Source organism: Columba livia, chromosome 7 (genome assembly GCF_036013475.1).
Source record: "Columba livia isolate bColLiv1 breed racing homer chromosome 7, bColLiv1.pat.W.v2, whole genome shotgun sequence".
NCBI lineage: Eukaryota > Metazoa > Chordata > Aves > Columbiformes > Columbidae > Columba > Columba livia.
In genome coordinates, this window is record NC_088608.1 from 18,189,522 (window position 1) to 18,208,908 (window position 19,387).

Consider the following 19,387-nt stretch of genomic DNA (forward strand, 5'->3'; position numbering starts at 1 on the left):
AGTAACAGCAATTACCAGGAGCTTTAGAAGGGCCACTTATTTGCCCCTGTTGAAATGAGGCAGAGGAAACTGGATGCTTTTTCTGCACAAAAGGGAATTCTTAGTTTGGTTGAATTTGGGTTTAATCTATACAGTTTAACTGATAACAATCCTTAGCAGTCTGTAATTTGTAAAATAAGTGATTCATAGCCGTAAGTCCTTGCCTTCTGGGTTACATGGTACAGCTGAGGATGCAGAACTCCTTTGACCAAGTTCTTGACTACACTAGCTTATCAATGTGTCCATTTCCAGATATTCCAGAGCTAAGTGTGAAAATGAAGACAGAAACTTAAGTTCAATGTATGGCTATGCAGCTTACAGACCACTGTGATATCTTTGCTGGAAGATGTACATATGTTCTCCCTCCATTTTTTCTTTGTTTAAGAGTCTGTCAGACCATCTAATTAATTTGCTTTGTATTTAGTAGTATTATCTTTTGTTTACAATGGCTTTTCTTCACATCCTCTGCAGGGCTAAGATGTCAGGGTGCTATGGATTTACCATGCATTTTTAATGCTGCCATGCTGTGTTTAAATCTCACTTTTCATTAACCATCAAAACTGTGAGAATTAAAAGCCTGCTTTTGATGTTCCAATAAAAACGGCAGTCAAATTTGGCATAAGAGCAGGAAAAATGACTTTTTTTTCTTAAGTCCAATTTGACACCAAATACCCCAAATAGAAGGTTTTAGCATAAATAATGTAAAGGCAGGTAAAAATATGAGTCTTTGTCATTAGTAAACAATTTTTAGAAAGTTTGATTTGTAAAGCAATTTTACTTATTTTTATTGAGATCAATAGGTTTTTCACTCTACCTGAAAACTGTCTGTAAATTTCTATAGCGTGGTCTAAAAAGCCACAGACATTGCAACTACACAACACCGTTCTATTGTTACAGGAATGCTAAAATAAATTCATAAGCCTCTCCTCTTTTAAAGGGTTCTCCAAGTCAGAATTTGAGCATGCGTGGCACGGGAAGGTAGAGAATTTGACAAATATATAATTAGGAAAAGAAGTTTTTATCACATCATTTTAACTTTTTTTGACTGGCTATTTCACTTTTAGTCTCAACTTCAAATTACATGTGTGTGTGTGTATGTAATGAGTTCTAACAGACCTTTTACTGATTAAAATCAAAGAGGAAGGAACTAGAGGAGAGGAGCATGGCAGGATAAGTGACTTGTAAACTGTATTTCCAAGCACCTTGCTGAAGTGTTCTTTATCCATAACAATGTTATCTTATGCCTGTTTTCTGTTCCATAGCTATGACATTTATAGCTGCTTCTTCTCCCTTGATGTCAGAATAGACACTTTATTAGCGTAAAAATTGCATTATGCCACACATTATGTCTTATTTTGAGAAATTCTGAAGTTCCAAGGAGAAGCTTACCAATATGCCAAAGAGCTTGAAGAAGGCGATGGCACATTAAATTGTGGATCTTCAGAACTAACAGCATGAGCTGCTGGAGCAGTTAATTTTGACGTGTTCTTTTTCAAGCCTTTTTCAGTTAGTTAGTGTGATGGACTGGTTTGGGCTTCATTATTTTACGGCAGTCTGAGCACAGACAGAGGTGTTTTAAGTCTATGCTTGGGTGTCTAAAGACAGTATGCTTTAACATCCCAGTAAGTCTAAATTACCAGTTACGTGATGGTGTTTGTTACTTTCCTTGGTTTCCTGAACTCTCCTAAGCATCAGTTCAAGCATTTATGCTGTAACTCAGAGCTAGCTTACAACATCTGATGTCAGTACTGCCACGTGGAGAGCAACAGATGTTACTTGGAAGCCCAATGAAAATGATAGGGAGGAATGCCTAGGTATGTGGCCATGTTCCTTCATTTTGGAAATAAGTCACAACAAATGTCATATACATACCCAAGTTTTCTGGCAGTATTGGATCTAGATCAGATGGATTGCTCCTGCTTTCCTCAAAGAGAAGGCAAACCCACAAGATAGTTAATTCTGGCTTAAAATTAAATTAAATTAGCTAATGCGCTATTTATTGTTTTATATTCTTCTCAAATGTACATATTTAGATCAAGTTGTATTATCCACAGGTTTTTATATTATTAAAATATAACTTATATTTATGAAAATTTTCCTCTGATATTTATTCTTTCTTCTTCCACTTTTCCTTGTACCCATGATAAAATGTGTAATCTATATGTATAAAGCGATATCATTCATCTGTGTATTTCTTTATTTTGCTCTTTGTTGTGTCTGTCTCTAACAGGCTCATCTCATCTCTGTATCTTCCTCATCTCCTATCCTTTGGGTTCTGTAAACTCCCTGAAGGTTCAGAGGTAGTATAAATACCTGTTCTTGCTTGGGCTTCAAATAATTTCAAATGTACACCCGTGTCTTCATCTCAATTTCTTGACAGCATGCAACTTCTTGCTATAGTGATTAAAAAATACCTCAGGCCTTTGTCAGCAGTTCTGACACACTTATGAGAAGCTTGTGTGGAATTATGTTTTTTTTGGGAAAAAAACCCCAACAACAGTGATTTCTTTATACGTTCATTTCCTTACGTCAATTTGTAAAACTGCAAATCATAGCATTTTAGTTAAAATTGCATGACTTTGTGTGAATTATGCTTGTGATTCAGGCCTAGCGTTAGAAAAACAGGTAAAGTATCTTTGTCCTCATCCTTTAAATAATGTATCATTAGTGAGCACCAAATCTGCATACAGTCACGCAGGTACAATGGGAGTGACATGGTTCTCCACCAGCTGAAAATATTATGCATCAAGAGGTCTAAGAGCACATATATGATTCTGTCTGCAAAGTTGGTATCACTGCTCTGTTATATTAGAATTTTACTGCATGCTAAAGAAAACCTTTTATGTTTGAAAAATTGGTGACTAGATGCAGTGGAAAGCCTGTAGATTGTTATATCTGGCTTCCAACTCAGATTTTTTTTTTTTTTTTTTCTGAATGGGTAGAAATCTGTATTGACTAGAAAAATAAGCAGTTTACTTTCTGATTCAGTTTCCTTTGATGTGTCAGTTACATCCAGTTTGTTTCCATTAACTGTGATTTGTATCTGTAGACATTTTTCTTGGTTTTTGTCATTCGTATTTTAGAGACCTCTTTGATTTTGATTAATAAATGCAATACACATAGTTAAATGTCTCAAGCTTTAAATTTTAAGGAGTAAGAATATGTTGCATGAGACATTTATTTACTGGGATATTTTTTTTTTTAATTTGGCAGGACTGAGTCTTAAAATGCTGAGTTCTATATGCAAATGCAAACATCTGTTAATGTAACAAATATGGATTTAAACGTTTTGATGGATTTTGATTTTTAAGATGCTTGGCTTTTGCATGACATAATATGTTTTGTGTGAATTCTTGCTCTATCCAAAGCTCTGGCAATTTCACATTATCTGAAAAACCACATTTTTTATGTATGCCAACTTAAAATATAATTTTGAAAACTGTGTTGATATTGGCTTTTTAATACATAGGTAAGCCTTAATACTCATTTTAGTGTGGTTTTGTCTGTTAGGTATTAAGTTCCTTTGTATGTAGGCTGGATATTTCAATGATAACACATTGTGGATTTGTTTGATACTTTAAAAAATCCGAATGGCACTCTGAGTTCTTAAAGAATGCAACTTTTCAGGTGCTTTATGTAGATGGACTGCAGGATAAATCGAAGCTTTTAAACTTCAGATTTATAAGGACTCAAAGTACTACATTGCACTCTTAAAAAATAAATATTTACCCCATATGATGTGTAAATAAACATTTTACTTGAGAGAGCTGAAGCGGAACTGGTAAGAACAGGTCATGGAAGAGCTGAATAAATGGCAAGTCTGTTGCTGCTTTTATTCCCTGTTATTGATGTTTTATGCCTTCACCATTCTTACCAGCCTAAACCTCACACTGCCAACTCAGAGAAGTAATAAACCATTACAAGTGTTTTTCTCGGCCGTTAAAAGCCTGGCTAGAGTTTGGTGCCTTTTTATTTTTTCTTTTTCTTTTGCACATAGTAACTTTGAAAGATCCCATATTATAAAGATAAAATTTGGAGAACACTTGGATTTAGTGTAACTGTATTCCAGAGACAATATGATCCAGTGGTGACTGTTGACGATTTGGTGGAAATCAGAGAAGAAATGCATTTGTTTGTTTGTTTGTTTTCTTTTAGTCTAGGTATGGTGTGACAGCTCCTCTCTTCATTCATATAGCTCTTTAATTGCTTTTTGCTTCATGGGACCATCATGGTGCCAGTAACTATTTCCTTCATTGAAGGAAAACAATCAGTTTCTGCAATTAAGTGACTTGAGGATAAAGCACTTATGTAGCAGTGAACAGGCTTCAACAAACTGAATATTTGTAATGACTTTGGAAAACCAGTGTAACATGGTGATACAAATGTTCACTAGGTGGCCATCAGTATGTTTTTGGTCCTACCTCATTGGGAATTACTCATGTATTAAACAGTATTTCCCCAAAAGACACCTCCTTTAAGTCAACATGAACGTATACACTAAATTAATTTAATATTTGCATTTTTTTGTGGTTTCATATCTCAGAAGTAGAAAAAGCTACCGAATATAAAAATAACCATGTAGCATTGCAGTCCTGCTCTAAGAGGGCCACCATAGCATTGCATCTACCCATTATTTAGTACAAAATATACAGGCATTTAACAAACTAATCGTGCATAGGAGCAAAAATCTATCCAAACCCCAGTACACAGAGACCAAGTTAGAGACTTTACCAACTGCATCGTTGCCTAACAAACATGCATTCCTGTAGTGTGTTTAAAAAACTCTCCTCATGACTATAATGTGAAAAGTGGAATTATCTACCTTTTCTACCTTGTTATCTTCAATTGTTATTCAGTACAGTAAACTCCCCCCCTGTTTCTTGTTCCAAGATCCAGCAAGCTGTAGTAAATTGCAGAGCTATTTAAATGTCCCTTACTGCCTCAAGGTAAAACTTGTGTTCTTTCAGCATATGGGTAAATCAAAGTTTGAGGTGTTCCATTGGCACAGAAAAAGAACATATGCTATTCTTATAAACTTCACATACTTAGTTGTTGTGGCTTTTATTTCCTACTGTGTACGTTTTTACATGTTTTTCTCCTAAAAGAAAAATAGAGAAATATGTAAAAGTTAGTTTTTGGACTGTAATGCTAATTGCTTGGAGGCTTTTGACATCTCCCATTATAATGTTAAAACTTCAGTATTTTTATTATTTTATAATGTATTATTCAGTATATTTAACGGGTGGCCCATGCTCTGACTCCTTTGTTGGTCAATATTTTTATCTCCCTGGCAGATATCCCTGCTCTTATTTTGTTGAATTTTTGGGTACAGAAAAAAAGAAGTGTAACTGCAAATCTCTAATTAGCAACAGAAAGATAATGAAGTAATATTTCTGTTGCTTTCCTGTAACATCTTTGTAATATGGTATGCATATTGATATAAGTAATTATTACAAGTATTTCCCTTTATATAGATCCTAGAATACAGAGGAGTGTCTAAAATAAAGAAATTTGAGTTAAAAAGGTCTACTATTACTAGACTTAAAGTTTTCTGGCAGTAAGTTAGGGCAGAAATTTCCCCTGAGCATTTTATGGTTTCTCTGTTAGAATTAGTGGAAGCTTTTAAAATTATGCTATTAAAATCTCAAAAAGAGTAGAGAAATCAAATTTATATATTAATTGTTTTTAATAGTTATAATACTATAGGATGATTCCTTGAAAAATAATTCTAAGACTGCTAAATAAACAATACAGAAACATTTGCCCTGTGAAGTAGTGTGTGGGTAGTAGTGTACATAGTGTCAAGGTGGTGGTTTGATGAAGATGGAACTCAGAGTTTTTTCCTTTAAATTCTAATTAAAACAAACAAAAATTGAATAGCTGTTTATAAGCATGTTGCATATTTAATATCTGGCTTCTGATTTGCAAAAGTTGTCTCTTGTGACATTTAGGAATTAATAATACTTTTTGATGCGAATTCCTTTAAGTTACATTAGTATGTTGCTTTCTGAAATCAACCCTTTATTCTTGTCATATGCGATTTCTAATCTAGACTTATTTTTACTCACTTGGTTAGGTTAACATGCTTGTCATGTCTGTTTTTTTGCTACTCTCTGTTTATTTCACTGTAGTGCTGAGTAAAAGCCCTAATTTCTATTTGTGTTTTGATCTGTCCTTGTCCTGAATCAGAGAGAAAACGGAAATATTTATGTATTTAAGACTGATACACTTAATAAGAAGATTTATAGCAATACATATTAAAACATTTAGTTCCTGTACTTTCTAATCAGAGTGAAATCTCTCTGGCTATGCTACCAGGACCCAGTGCAGGAGTCTAAAAACTGTTTTGGTCATGGGAGATTTGCCTAGTGGAAAATGAGTAGTTGATTTTCATGAAAACAAACCTTTTCCTTGAGCAAGTGTTTCAACTGGGAATTCATGACCCAAGTTAGCCAGGGATACCGTGATGCTCAGCTGTGACAGAAGCTGGATATTTCAGTATTTTGGCAATGGCTGAGATACTCTTGCAAGTCCCCTGTCCTGGTCAGCTGGACGCTGTGAAGCACTCTGTTTCCTGGCTGTGACTGAGGACATGCTGGGACTGCAAGTGTGTGTAACAGCGGCACGAGGGAACACATTGTGGCTTTTGGAATTGCCCAGAACATGTACCTAGCGTAGGGCTTTCTGTCTTAATCTTCAAGTATTGTGAACATATGGTCCTTGTTACTGTGTAAATTTAGGTTGATTTTCACCAGAACCAATGTTTTCACATTATCATTTCTCAGTCATATGAGAGACTTTATTTGCTATGGAAACAAATATATGCTGGGCACGAGATGCTGACTCTGGGCCAGCTGGACTCTGTAGTTATTCCTGGGTATGTGTTAGGGCAGTAAGAGATAGTTGGCTCATACATTTGGTACTTTTTCCTGTACTTTGTTGTGTTGTTCAGGGCTGTGTGTGGCTCGTGCTGTGCTAGGGAGGGAGGAGGAGGGAGGGCAGGTGGGAACGACCCGTCCCCCCGGGGCGCGGGTGTGCTGCCGCGCTGCCAGCCCTGCTCCCTCGCACTGTGCACGCTGGCTTCTGGCTGTGCACAGGGGCAATGTTGGCATTAAGTAGAAATACACTTTATGGGGCATATACTTGTTACTTAATCCTGGTTTTGTTTTGTTTTTGAGCTTTTGTTGGCAAAATTTTGTTGGTCACAAGGCTTATTGTTTGCTTACATGAGACTGAGGCATGTTTAAATGCTGCTTCTCATCTTGAGATACTTTAAAAACTTCTATAAAATACTTTACTAAATCTTCACTGGAATTTTTTGAAAATGTGTTTGCTGAAACATGTGTTTTACACATGTCAACCATCACATTGTTCAAAACCGAGTTGTTAAATCATCTTAATTTCCAATACATCTATTTTTATAGCAGTCTACTTTTGTGCTGGGTTTTGTAGTAGTTATAATCAGAACATTCTTATAGACATGAGTACATTTATGGAAATTAGTAATCCTGTTTTATTCAGTGAGGAGTATTCTTGTAGACAGATATTGCCCAAAATTGGCAGCTTCTCAATTTACTTACAAAATCTATATGAATACAGGACTTTCCTCAACTGTAATATCTTTAAAATCTTATTGGCATATAAAGTTTGTCTTCCAACATTCGATAATATCTTTTACATTTTCTAAATTATGTTCTCCCATTCCTAACTGCACATGATAAATGTTCTGTCTTTTGAGAATGTTATTCTAAATAAGTCTTTAATTAAAATGCCATGTTTAGATGCTTCACATACATATGAAATGAGATGTGTGTAGTTATTTAACAACTATTTCGTTAGATGTTGCTTTATTTATAGAAGTAATTGTTAGTATTCTGTAATAATGGTACTTTTTTTAGCAGGTCAGATTGTTTCCCCACAGTCTGCTCCAGCCTGTATTGAAAACAAGAACGATGTGAGCAGAGAAAACAGCACTGTTGACTTTAGCAAGGTGAGTATTCACTGATGGTGAAGAGAGTTTCCTTACTGCCAAATAGATCTTTTAAATTAAATGCAATGAATTCATGTGAGTCAGGAAAAGCTATGAAGTGCAATTTTTACTTCAGCATTAAAATCTAGTGTGCACTGCAACACAGTTTGTTTATTAGAAAAAAAAAGCATTTTTTGTTTTCTTGATAAATTACTAGTAAGAGGAAATCACAGTTCAGGAACATAGATAAAATTATTGCATGTCAATATCATAGGTGTATATATAGGGGGACTTTTTACAAATTAACAGAAATTTATCTAAGTAGGAAAGTAATTCAGAATTCTTATAATTCAGATTTACCTCTCAGATTTTTACTTTTTGTAGAAGTAATGCAGGAATGCAAACTATGTTTTTTATAACCTGAACTTGTGGATTCCAGATGTCTTAAACAGAATGTGTTTCTGTAAACCTATAACTTACTTCTCCTGGCAAGCCAAGATATTTCAGTACACTTCACAAAAGTTGTTAACTGTTCAGTAGTGGAGATTGCAATGACAGTTCAATGTTAGATAGCAAAGAAAAGCAAACAGCTTCTCAGCTTTAATGTAAAGAAGAATCCTAATTTGTTTAAGAAGTTGGTATGTACCTAAAACAAACTGTCACATTAGATACAGATGACAGACCTGACAGGGATAGATGACTTCAGCTGACACGTTAATACAACCAAGGTTGAGTAAGTGAAAAAAGGTGATTTAAACCAAAATTCTGAAGAACAGCGCTTTGAGTCTGTTGAATCTTAATGTAAGTGCAGCTGAGCTAAATGTAGAGTTATGTGATTGCTCCATCTGGTGCCAGACTTATTTCCTAGCAGCAGTAGCTATGTGCATCATTTGAATTCATGATTGAACATGCCAGACTAGGAATGGTGTATAGCTGAAATAAAGGTGGGAAACAGATCTTTTTGTCAAAGACAGCAAGAAGAAAGGAGGCTCACTGGAGATGTATTGTGGGCCATGTTTCTGCAGAGGTAGCAAGGAGATCTATAAACAGTGGCAAGTTGTTAAAAATTTAATGCTAATACTTTAAAATTAAGATTACAATGCTTTAAAAAGTCATGTATGGTTTTGGTTTCCTGAAATTTTTTATTAGAAGTTTTAACTAAAACTAATTGCTTTGGCAAGTCTTCTAATATCAAGATGTAAAATTTTGTAAAGGATATAAAATATAAATAAAGCTATAAATTAAGCTGTGCAGAAGTGAAGCACATAACAACCCAAAGAGAATGACATGACTTCTAGTAGTGTTTTTCTTGCATGTTTCCTCGTTTGCTCTGAGTGCAGGATCAAAATCCCAGTCTGTTATCTAGCTGCATGGTGTCCGTACTGAACAAGAATGGAGGCTGCGTTATTTGATCCTTCAGTCACTCTTTTTTGGTGATGCTGCAGCTTTGCTGATCAAAAGAGCTCTTCCTTTTTAAACTGGCCTGAGAAGAGATCAAGGTGTCATCTTTTGACTAGCCTCAGCAGTGTTAGATACAAACAAGGGAATATGAAAGGAATAGCTTTTGTTTGCAGTAAAAGATCATAATTTAAATACCTATTTTGGGTGCCTTTAAATAGATCTATTTATCCTTTTGAAGATGCGTAAGTAAAGCAGAATATCCCCTTAAAATGTGCTATTGCAATAGCTCCCAATGGTTATAATTGGAATTGTATACACAGACTGAGGGAAAGTAGAACAGTGCACTAATTTTCTCTTGAGTACTGTGATTTCTTGCTCTATTTTTGTTCCACATATTAATTTCATTTATCTTCTACAGAAAAGCACCTTTGACTACCTCACATATTCTCCCCTTGCTAATCCATCTCCCTTGGGCTGCTTCTAATATTTCGAATTTTGGAGTTGATTCAAAAAGCTGACAATCTGAACACAACACTGAGACTGTTGATTGTATTGGTACCTGTTTGTGAATAGTGTGAGATACAGCACTAAAAGCTGTCTTAAGTGTTACTTCAGCAACAGAGAAGGAGACATGGTTTCTGATGTTTGTACTTGTAAATGTGTCACTCCTCTTCCTTTGGGGACACCACAAGGACTTTGTATTCCCAGGGCAATGTGAGGTGATATGTCACAGCACCACTTTATCCCATGTCTGAGCAGGGTGGGGATGGCAGTTTAACAACTGCATCTGGCTGATTTCCACTTCTTATGCCAGAGGCTGAAGGGAACCCTGGTTGTCCTGAAATATGAAATTAATGAAGAGACTGCACCTGTGTTCCTTCTCATGGCAACCTTCCTGTGTTCCACATGGAAGCAGTATTTCTGAATCAAACTCCTGTTCCATACTGACAGAGTTTGGTCTTTCAAATACCATGTGAAATAATTGACTTGTTTTTGAATATTCGTTGGCCCTGCTTATAAATAAATTGGATTAATATGTGTGAGGGCTTTCCTGAGAAGTGATATTGGCTGTTTTCTGTTTGCCTTGATGTCAGTTTATGTTTGGTTCTGTGGGAGGCCCTCAGCACTGTTTTCAGTCCTTGAGTTGCCCTGGAGGGGAGCAGCCTCCACATTAGTTTAGTTTTATGTTTAATTTGAGCTTGCTGTGACTGTTTAGTGCCAGGTCAGAAATGTGGCTCTGGTTAGGGTGAAGACGAAGATGCACATGAGGTCTATCAGACTGAATAACTCTTGGGATAAGAGAGGTATGATGGATAGGTTAGATGAAGCATTTGAATGTTGTAGCTTCTGCCATTGCCCAGAACACTCTAGGGCCACCTCTGCTCTTGTTATGTGGTTGAAGAAACACCTAGGGCTCGGGTGTATTTGCCCAGTTTGATGCTTCTCTGCCAGCTACTTTCCTTTTAACCAGGGCTCTGTTCACTACCTAAAGGATTTTGGAATGTCAAGCTGATAAGTAGTACAGGAAACACATCTGGAATAGTTTGTGGTAGATGGGAGACTGAATGTTTATTTCAGATTTGAATCTTGATCCTGTGATGTGTGTGTTAGTGGAACCATAAGGTGGCAACTGTACCATGTTTTATATGAGACGCTAGTTATTAAATCCATTCACAAAGTGAAAACATCACAGAATGCACATTGCTGTGTGCCTGAAGGACTGCTTCCTTTCTCTCACCTATAAATGACTTATGACACCAAAATTAGGTGCAAAGTGAATCTGTTTGTTTTTTGTATTTTACCCTAAGGAGTTTTTTTAGTGATTTGAGTGGGGAATAGATTTTACCTTCCTGATACTTTACCTTGAAAAAGTACTTAGACTCCAACCTTCCAGGTAGATTTCATGCTTGTTTAACTTTGTGAGGTGTTTGATCATCATTCTAGATTAGTTTAGGCTTAGACATCTCTTTGTGATCTCAGGGAAATAAGATTTCATTACACATGCAACTGTGTGATATCTGAATTCTGATTTAATGCCAGAGCCATTTGCAAGAAAACAATTTTCTAAATATTACCAAAAGCTATGCAAACTAGTACTGACAGATGGCTGTAAGATAGACATTGAAATGGTCCACTTTAACAGTTTATATTGGATTTGGTTGCTGTTGTTGTGTTTAGATTAATAAAAGGAAAGCAAATGAAAAAATTCATGCATTTTGAAATGTAGACAATACTGGTGCATAATGAAATCAAACATACATTATATACTCTATTACTCCATGTCGATCTTGTTACAGAGTAAACTCTAGACTGATACTGAGGATATAAATACGAATGAACACATTTTTAGGCAAATACCTTGAGTTTATATAGCAGTGTCATGATGAAGCTGTTTCTGTCTTTTCTGACCTTCCCTGTAAAAGTCAACATCACTGCCTTAAAACTCTAAAGTTTTTATTCTGCTTTGCTCTTTCTATTTACTCTTGAGACAGTCATGGTCATGGCTTATTTTCTGTCACTTTCAGTGGAAAAGCAACTGTCTTCCATTAAATCTGAAAACCAAAATACATCTGACTTAGAGTAGTAGAAGGAAAATTATGTGTAGTGGAACCTGTTCTTCTCATAGAGATTGTGATACAGCAACTATAAACTATGAATTCATGATTTCCAGAATTGTTATGAGGGAAAAATAAGGTGTCTTCATTTCTTCTACTATTATGAATTATTGATTCTGTTATGAGTTATTGATGCTGTTATGTTTATTGATAAAATGTAGTAGTAGTAAGTTAGTAGTATATTCTTAACAAGATTTTGAATGTTTTATTGTCTTTATAAATTAATTCTGCAGTACTTTAACTGTGTTTCCAAGAAAAATAAGTCAAATAATCAAAGACCAGTTGTTTGTTTTTGAGAAATATTTTTATTAAAAAAAAAAATATTCAGCAGACAAGAATAGTAGAAACCATATAATTGAAATGACTAACATTATAGTATAGGGCCCAGAAAGTCTCTGTCAACAAATCAGGGAAAAAAAAATCCCTGCTAATACATTTTAGATTGTAATTTGATATACATTTCCCAGGTTGACCTACACTTCATGAAAAAAATACCACCTGGAGCTGAAGCGTCAAACATCTTAGTAGGTGAACTGGAGTTCCTGGACCGTGCAGTTGTTGCTTTTGTCAGGTTATCTCCTGCAGTGCTGCTTACGGGACTGGCAGAAGTTCCGATTCCAACAAGGTATGGTTGGATTTGTTTCTTTTAATGTTTTTCTGACTACCTTGTGGAGAGAGAGTAATGCAACTTTCAATTTTGTCATATATTGAGTTACAAATTTGGTCCTTCCTTCAACAAAGACGTCTTTTTACCCATTCATCCTTTAAATAATACAGGGGTATATTCAGAACTATACTGTTTGTGTGTACAGATAATCATTCTTTGCAGAAGTAGAAATGATAGCTTGTTAGGGTACAACACAGTTTTTTCTGTGCAAACTGATAATACTGCAGATGAAATACTAAGGTGAAATATGCAGCTTCATAGAATCATAGAATGTTCTGTGTTGGAAGGGACCCACAAGGATCATCGAGTCCAGCTCCTGTCCCTGCATATGACAACCCCACAGTTCACACCATGTGTCTGAGGGCGTTGTCCAGTCTCTTCTTGAACACTGTCAGGCTTGGAGACATGATACCTCCCTGGGGAGCCTGTTCCAGTGTTCCACCACCCTCTGGGTGAAGAACCTTTTCCAACCTAAACCTCCCCTGGCACATCTTCCTGCCATTCCTTCGGGTTTTGTCATTGGTCACCAGAGAGATGAGTTTGGTGCCTGCCCCTCCCTCTCCCCTTGTGAAGAAACTGTAGACCACGATGGGGTCTCTTCCTAATCTCCTCTTCTCCAGGATGAACAAACCAAGTGACTTTAGCCACTCCTCATACGGCTTCCCCTCCAAACCCTTCACCAACTTCATAGTCCTCTTCTGGACACTCTATAGCAGCTTCATATCTTTTTTTTATCCTGTGGTGCCCAGAACTACACACAGTGCTCCAGGTGAGGCTGCACCAGTGCAGAGCAGAGCGGGACAATCACCTGAATGATCGTCTGGAACTGAAACTACTTATGTGATACTGCATAATTATGTCCAGAAGAAAAAAAATAAGAAGGAATTGAGTAAAGGGAAAAAACAAACTATGTGATTTGATTGATTAGGCAAAGTGAGTAGGTGATGTACATGCTGTAAATATCATGCTTCTCTAAAAGTTACTTTGGAGATTCTTCCTTGGTAGTGAATGTGACTTTTAATCACAAATTTTCAATAGGTTCATTTTTTCTAAGTTGAAACTTTTTCTAATGAAGAACTTTGGTTCTGAGAACAAATTAGGAGGAATTTACCAGACCAAAAAGTCAAAACCAGACTTTTTAGTCAAATAGAAAGCATTTAAGTAGATCTGCAGATATATTGTTTCCAGCTAGGGTTGATTCAGGTCAAAACTCCAGACTGATTCTCTCATATCAGAATTCACTGACTTAAGTATTACTGCAGTGTCTCGCCTTTTTTTTTTTTTTTTTTTTTTTTTTTTTTGCATTTGTGCATATGTTTGTAGACAGATTCTGTCCCTCTTTCCCCTTTCCTCTTGTAGTTTCTATAAAAGTAGAACTCTGATAGAAGGCAGTCGTTTGTGACACTCAGGATGGAGTGTTATGCTATGAAATGTTGAGACTCAGGTCTTTGCTACTGATCAGATAAACAGTACAACATTAAGTTGTAGTTACTTTTTTGTCTTTTCTAGTTTTTACATGCCTATAAGGGACACTGAGGGACTGGGCAGGCTTTGAAAAAACCTCTTGAGGCCTTTCCTCATAACCTCCCCCAGTTTTCCCCAAACAAACAAACAAACTACCAAAAGGAAAACAACAGATTTATTGACTTTTTGGCCAAAAGAAAATGTTTAAAAATTAGAATAAATAAGAATTTCTGAAAAAAAAAAAGTTAGTAAAAAATTTGTATTTTGCATTTTAGCAAAACTGAGAATTTCAATTATTTCATTTGAACCTGTCCTCTGCATTTTATAGAACCTTACTAGCCCCAAGCCTAAAGTAGAGGCTGTCTAAAGCCTTAATGGCAGAAGGAACGATTTAAAAATGATCTTTATTCAAGGGTAATTTAACTTCCCCAATATTGCAATAATACTGCTACCATAAAGTAGTTGATTCTGTTGAATTAACAGAATTAAATAAATTAATGTAGATGTGAAATAAATGAATGTAAATGTGTTCTGTACCTAGACTATACTTGCATATATTTATTATGTAAGATAAGGTTTGTTATGTAAGGAGGTTTTGATGTTCTCCAAGTCTGGCTGTGAAGCTTATAATATATTTTTGGAAGTTATTTCAACATCTTTTCTAACCAGAGCTTCATATTTAAATGCATGTGTGAAGATCTTGAAGGAGTTTATATATAATATTTGTCTTAGAGGTTCTTTTAGTCCAATTTTAAAATAAGTATTTCTGTGGTATGTATAGCTACTTTCAATCATCTATCCTTTACAATTTTTTAAGTTATCTTCTATTTGCAGATTTTTGTTTATTCTCCTTGGACCGCTGGGTAAAGGGCAACAATACCATGAGATTGGAAGATCAATTGCAACACTAATGACAGATGAGGTATTTTTATTTGTGGCTTTGCTGTTGTCATTTTGTACTGACTGAAGATGTGTGGTACGGAATCTCCAATGTGGTGTCATCCATATGAAACGTGGCTAATCATTCCGATGATGCACAAATAGCATTGTAGTTTATTTCATGATCCTGTAACAGCCCAGATTTTGCTGCCATAAGGAGATAACAAAATGAGAAACAATATTCACATGCAAGGATATCTTAACTGAGAAGATTCCATTTTATGCAGTTACATTCCAGTGTAACTAATAGTGTTTTAGACTGTAAAATATCTAGAACATTTAGCACCCATAAGAATGTCTTTCCATAGCAGCTGGAACTTCAATTAAAGCTATGTACCAGAAAATCTAGTCAGTTGAAGCTGCGATTATTTATTTGGTGGGAACGGCATGAAGTGCATTCTATTTCAGAGAAAAGGGGCTGTCATGGAAAATATCATGAGAGAGTTCCTTTCCTCATCTCCTTTCCTTACCACAAACTCTTCTCCATTTTTCACAGGTGTTCCATGATGTTGCTTACAAAGCAAAAGACCGCAATGACTTGGTGTCTGGAATTGATGAGTTTCTCGATCAGGTTACTGTTCTCCCTCCTGGGGAGTGGGACCCAACAATTAGAATAGAACCACCTAAAAATGTTCCCTCTCAGGTTTGTACACTGTAAAACTCAGACCCTTTTAAACATTGTGATGAAATTTTGCTAGGTAGAATTAAGTCTCAATTTAGCATTGAGCAGAGTCACTGTATAGACATGTTGCATACTCTGTTGTTGTTGTTGTTAGTTTACTTTAAGACAACCTGTGTCTTGCCAACATACAGTATAGTGGTGACATTTTTTGTAGTTCAATACTAGTTCTCTCCTGAATAAGAAATGGTCATACCTAAAGATGTTAAATTCTGGTGTAATTGGTCATGAGAATCTTTATTCCAAACATTATTATTCCAAACAGCCATGGTTTGCTTTTGTTTTATGCTTGTTACAAGAATTGATCAAAGCAACCTGGCTTGCTACTCATTAAAATGTTTTCTGATACAGGATTTTCTGTGATAAATTCTTTAAATTCCTTCTGAAGCTGGGCTTGTCCCAGTGGGGCAGCATTCTAGAACTGATGAGGACCAGGTCACCAGATCAGGCTGAGGAAGTTGATGAGGCCTTCTATGGGCAGCTGAGAGTGGCCTCGCAGTCTCAGGCCCTGGTTGTTGTGGGGGATTTTAACTTCCCTGATGTTTGTTGGAAGGACCGTTCAGCCAGCCAGCCACAGTCCAGGAGGTTCCTCCAGTGCATTGATGATAACTTTCTTATGCAAATGGTGGAGGAGCTGACCAGGAGAGGAGTGCTGCTCAATCTCATCCTCACTAACAAGGAGGGTCTGGTCGAAACAGTAAAGGTTGAGGGCTGCCTGGGTTACAGTGACCATGAGATGGTGGAGTTCAGCATCTTGTGTGGTAGGACCAGGGCAATAAGTAGAATTGCAACCCTGGACTTCAGCAGGGCTAACTTTGGCCTTTTCAAGCAATTGCTGGGGGAAATCCCATGGGCAAGACTGCTTGAAGGTAAAGGGGCCCAAGACAGCTGGATTGCATTCAGAGATTGCTTCTTCCACACTCAGGATCAGAGCATCCCCACACACAGGAAGTCAAGGAAGGGAGCCAGGAGACCTGTGTGGTTAAATAGGGATCTGTTGGGTATGCTCAAGCAGAAGAGGCGAGTTTACAGGTCATGGAAGCAGGGGCTGGCCACTTGGGAGGAATAAAAGGCTCCTGTTAGAGGATGTAGGAAGGCAGCTAGGATAGCCAAGGCCTCCTTAGAATTAAACCTGGCGAAAGGGTTCAAGGACAACAAAAAGGGCTTTTTCAAATACATAGCAGATAAAACTAACACCAGAGGCAATGTAGGGCCACTGATGAATGGGGTGGGTGCCCTGGTGACAGAAGATACAGAGAAGGCAGAATTACTGAATGCCGTCTCAGTCTACTCTGCCGGAGGCTGTCCTGGGGAGCCCTGTACCCCTGAGACCCCGGATGAAGCCAGATCAATGGAGGAGTTTGCTTTAGTCAATGAGGACTGGGTTAGGGAGCAGTTAAGTAGTCTGGACATCCATAAATCCATGGGTCCAGATGAGATGCACCCGCGGGTGCTGGGGGAGCTGGCTGAAGTAATTGCTAGACCGCTCTCCATCATCTTTGCCAAGTCTTGGGAAACAGGAGAGGTGCCCGAGGATTGGAGGAAAGCAAATGTCACTCCAGTCTTCAAAAAGGGCAAGAGGGAGGACCCAGGTTAATTATAGACCGGTCAGCCTCACCTCCGTCCCTGGGAAAGTAATGGAACGGCTTGTCCTTGGTGCCATCTCAAGGTATATCAAGGATAAGAGGGTTATTAGGGGCAGTCAGCATGGCTTTACTGAGGGTAAGTCATGCTTGACCAACCTCATAGCCTCTTATGAGAATGTAACAAGGTGGATGGATGGTGGCAGAGCGGTGGATGTGGTCTACCTTGAATTCAGCAAAGCATTTGACACAGTCTCCCACAGCGTCCTAGTTGCTAAGTTGAAGAGGTGTGGTCTGGACAATAGAGTAGTGAGGTGGGTTGCAAACTGGCTTAAGGAGAGAAGCCAGAGAGTGGTAGTCAATGGTGCGGAGTCTAGTTGGAGGCCAGTATCTAGTGGAGTGCCTCAGGGGTCAGTACTGGGGCCAATATTATTCATTAATGATTTAGACGAGGGAATTGAGTGTACTATCAGCAAGTTTGCTGATGACACTAAGCTGGGAGGAGTGGCTGACACGCCAGAAGGCTGTGCTGCCATCCAGTGAGACCTGGACAGGCTGGAGAGTTGGGTGGGGAATAACCTGATGAAATTTAACAAGGGAAAGTGTAGAGTCCTGCATCTGGGCAGGAACAGCCCCAGGTTCCAGTATAGGCTGGGGAATGACCTATTAGAAAGTAGTGTAGGGGAAAAGGACCTGGATGTCCTAGTGGACAACAGGGTGACGATGAGCCAGCACTGTGCCCTTGTGGCCAGGAAGGCCAATGGCAAACTGGGGTGTATTAGAAGGAGGGTGGTTAGTAGATTGAGAGAGGTTCTCCTTCCCTTCTACTCTGCCCTGGTGAGACCCCATCTGGAGTATTGTGTCCAGTTCTGGGCCCCTGAGTTCAAGAAGGACAGGGAACTGCTGGAGAGGGTCCAGCGTAGGGCAACAAAGATGATTAAGGGAGTGGAGCATCTCCCTTATGAGGAAAGGCTGAAGGAACTTGGTCTCTTTAGTTTGGAGAAGAGGAGACTAAGGGGGGGACCTTATTAATGTCTATAAGTATAAAAAGGTGAGTGCCATGAGGATGGAGCCAGGCTCTTCTCGGTGGCAAACAATGATAGGACAAGGGGTAATGGGATCAAGCTGGAACACAAGAGGTTCCACTTAAATTTGAGAAGAAACTTCTCAGTGAGGGTGACAGACACTGGAACAGGCTGCCCAGGGGGGTTGTGGAGTGTCCTTCCCTGAAGACATTCAGAACCCACCTGGACATGTTCCTGTGTGACCTCATCTAGGCGTTCCTGCTCTGGCAGGGCGATTGGGCTAGATGATCTTCTGGGGTCCCTTCCAATCCCAAACATACTGTGATACTGTGGTATTTCCTCTTATAGAACTCATGTACAGCTTATGAAGAAGTTGTGTTGATGAATCTTACCATGAAATTTGCATGTTTAGTCTTTCAACACTCAAAGCCTGTTTCCTCTGCTAAAATTATGTTTTGCTTGCTAAGACCCATGAGAAGTATCTTTTCCTTTTGGTAGGAGAAGCGTAAGATCCCAGGAGTGCCAAATGGGACTGCAGCCCATGGGGACGCAGAACAACCTGGAGGACACTCTGGCCCAGAACTGCAACGCACTGGAAAGTTAGTGAAAACATACACAAAATCTGAAGTGTTCTAAGTGCTGTACTTGCAAGGGAATCATAATGGTTTGGTTCTCTCTCAAATGACTGGCTTGACATATGATTTTTTTCAGGCATTTTTCCTGATTTGTAACACATAGCTGAAAAGGACAATGCGTGCTAATTTGCAGAGAGGGGGAGAGGGCAAGAGGATTTGAGTTTTCACATTGTATTTGTTGCAAGCTCCTTTCTCTATTGTTTATAAAGGTCAGACCTCTGTTAAACTTGATTAATGTTTCTTGGTTTTGGGTAGCACAAAGGAAAAGTTGGGAGTGGTCTTGTGCCATTTATTATGTGTGTGTGCAACTATTCTCTAGTTGAAGTTTCTGAGTTGTGCAGCTCTAGCTTTTTTTTTTTTGAATCTCAGCA

At 37.9% G+C, this 19,387-nt stretch overlaps 1 protein-coding gene across 8 annotated transcripts in view; it reads left to right on the forward strand.

Annotated features, from left to right (window-relative positions):
* Positions 1 to 19,387, forward strand: part of SLC4A10 (solute carrier family 4 member 10) — a 158,376-nt gene that overhangs the window by 101,075 nt on the left and 37,914 nt on the right. For 6 of the 8 annotated variants that reach the window (XM_065069652.1, XM_065069645.1, XM_065069647.1 and 3 more), the window contains 5 exons: positions 7,938 to 8,029; positions 12,492 to 12,649; positions 14,990 to 15,077; positions 15,591 to 15,737; positions 18,880 to 18,980. In XM_065069652.1, the coding sequence (XP_064925724.1) occupies positions 7,938 to 8,029; positions 12,492 to 12,649; positions 14,990 to 15,077; positions 15,591 to 15,737; positions 18,880 to 18,980 (586 nt within the window). The remainder of the gene's footprint in view (positions 1 to 7,937; positions 8,030 to 12,491; positions 12,650 to 14,989; positions 15,078 to 15,590; positions 15,738 to 18,879; positions 18,981 to 19,387) is intronic. The other 2 variants (XM_065069646.1, XM_065069649.1) reach the window with 1 other exon arrangement.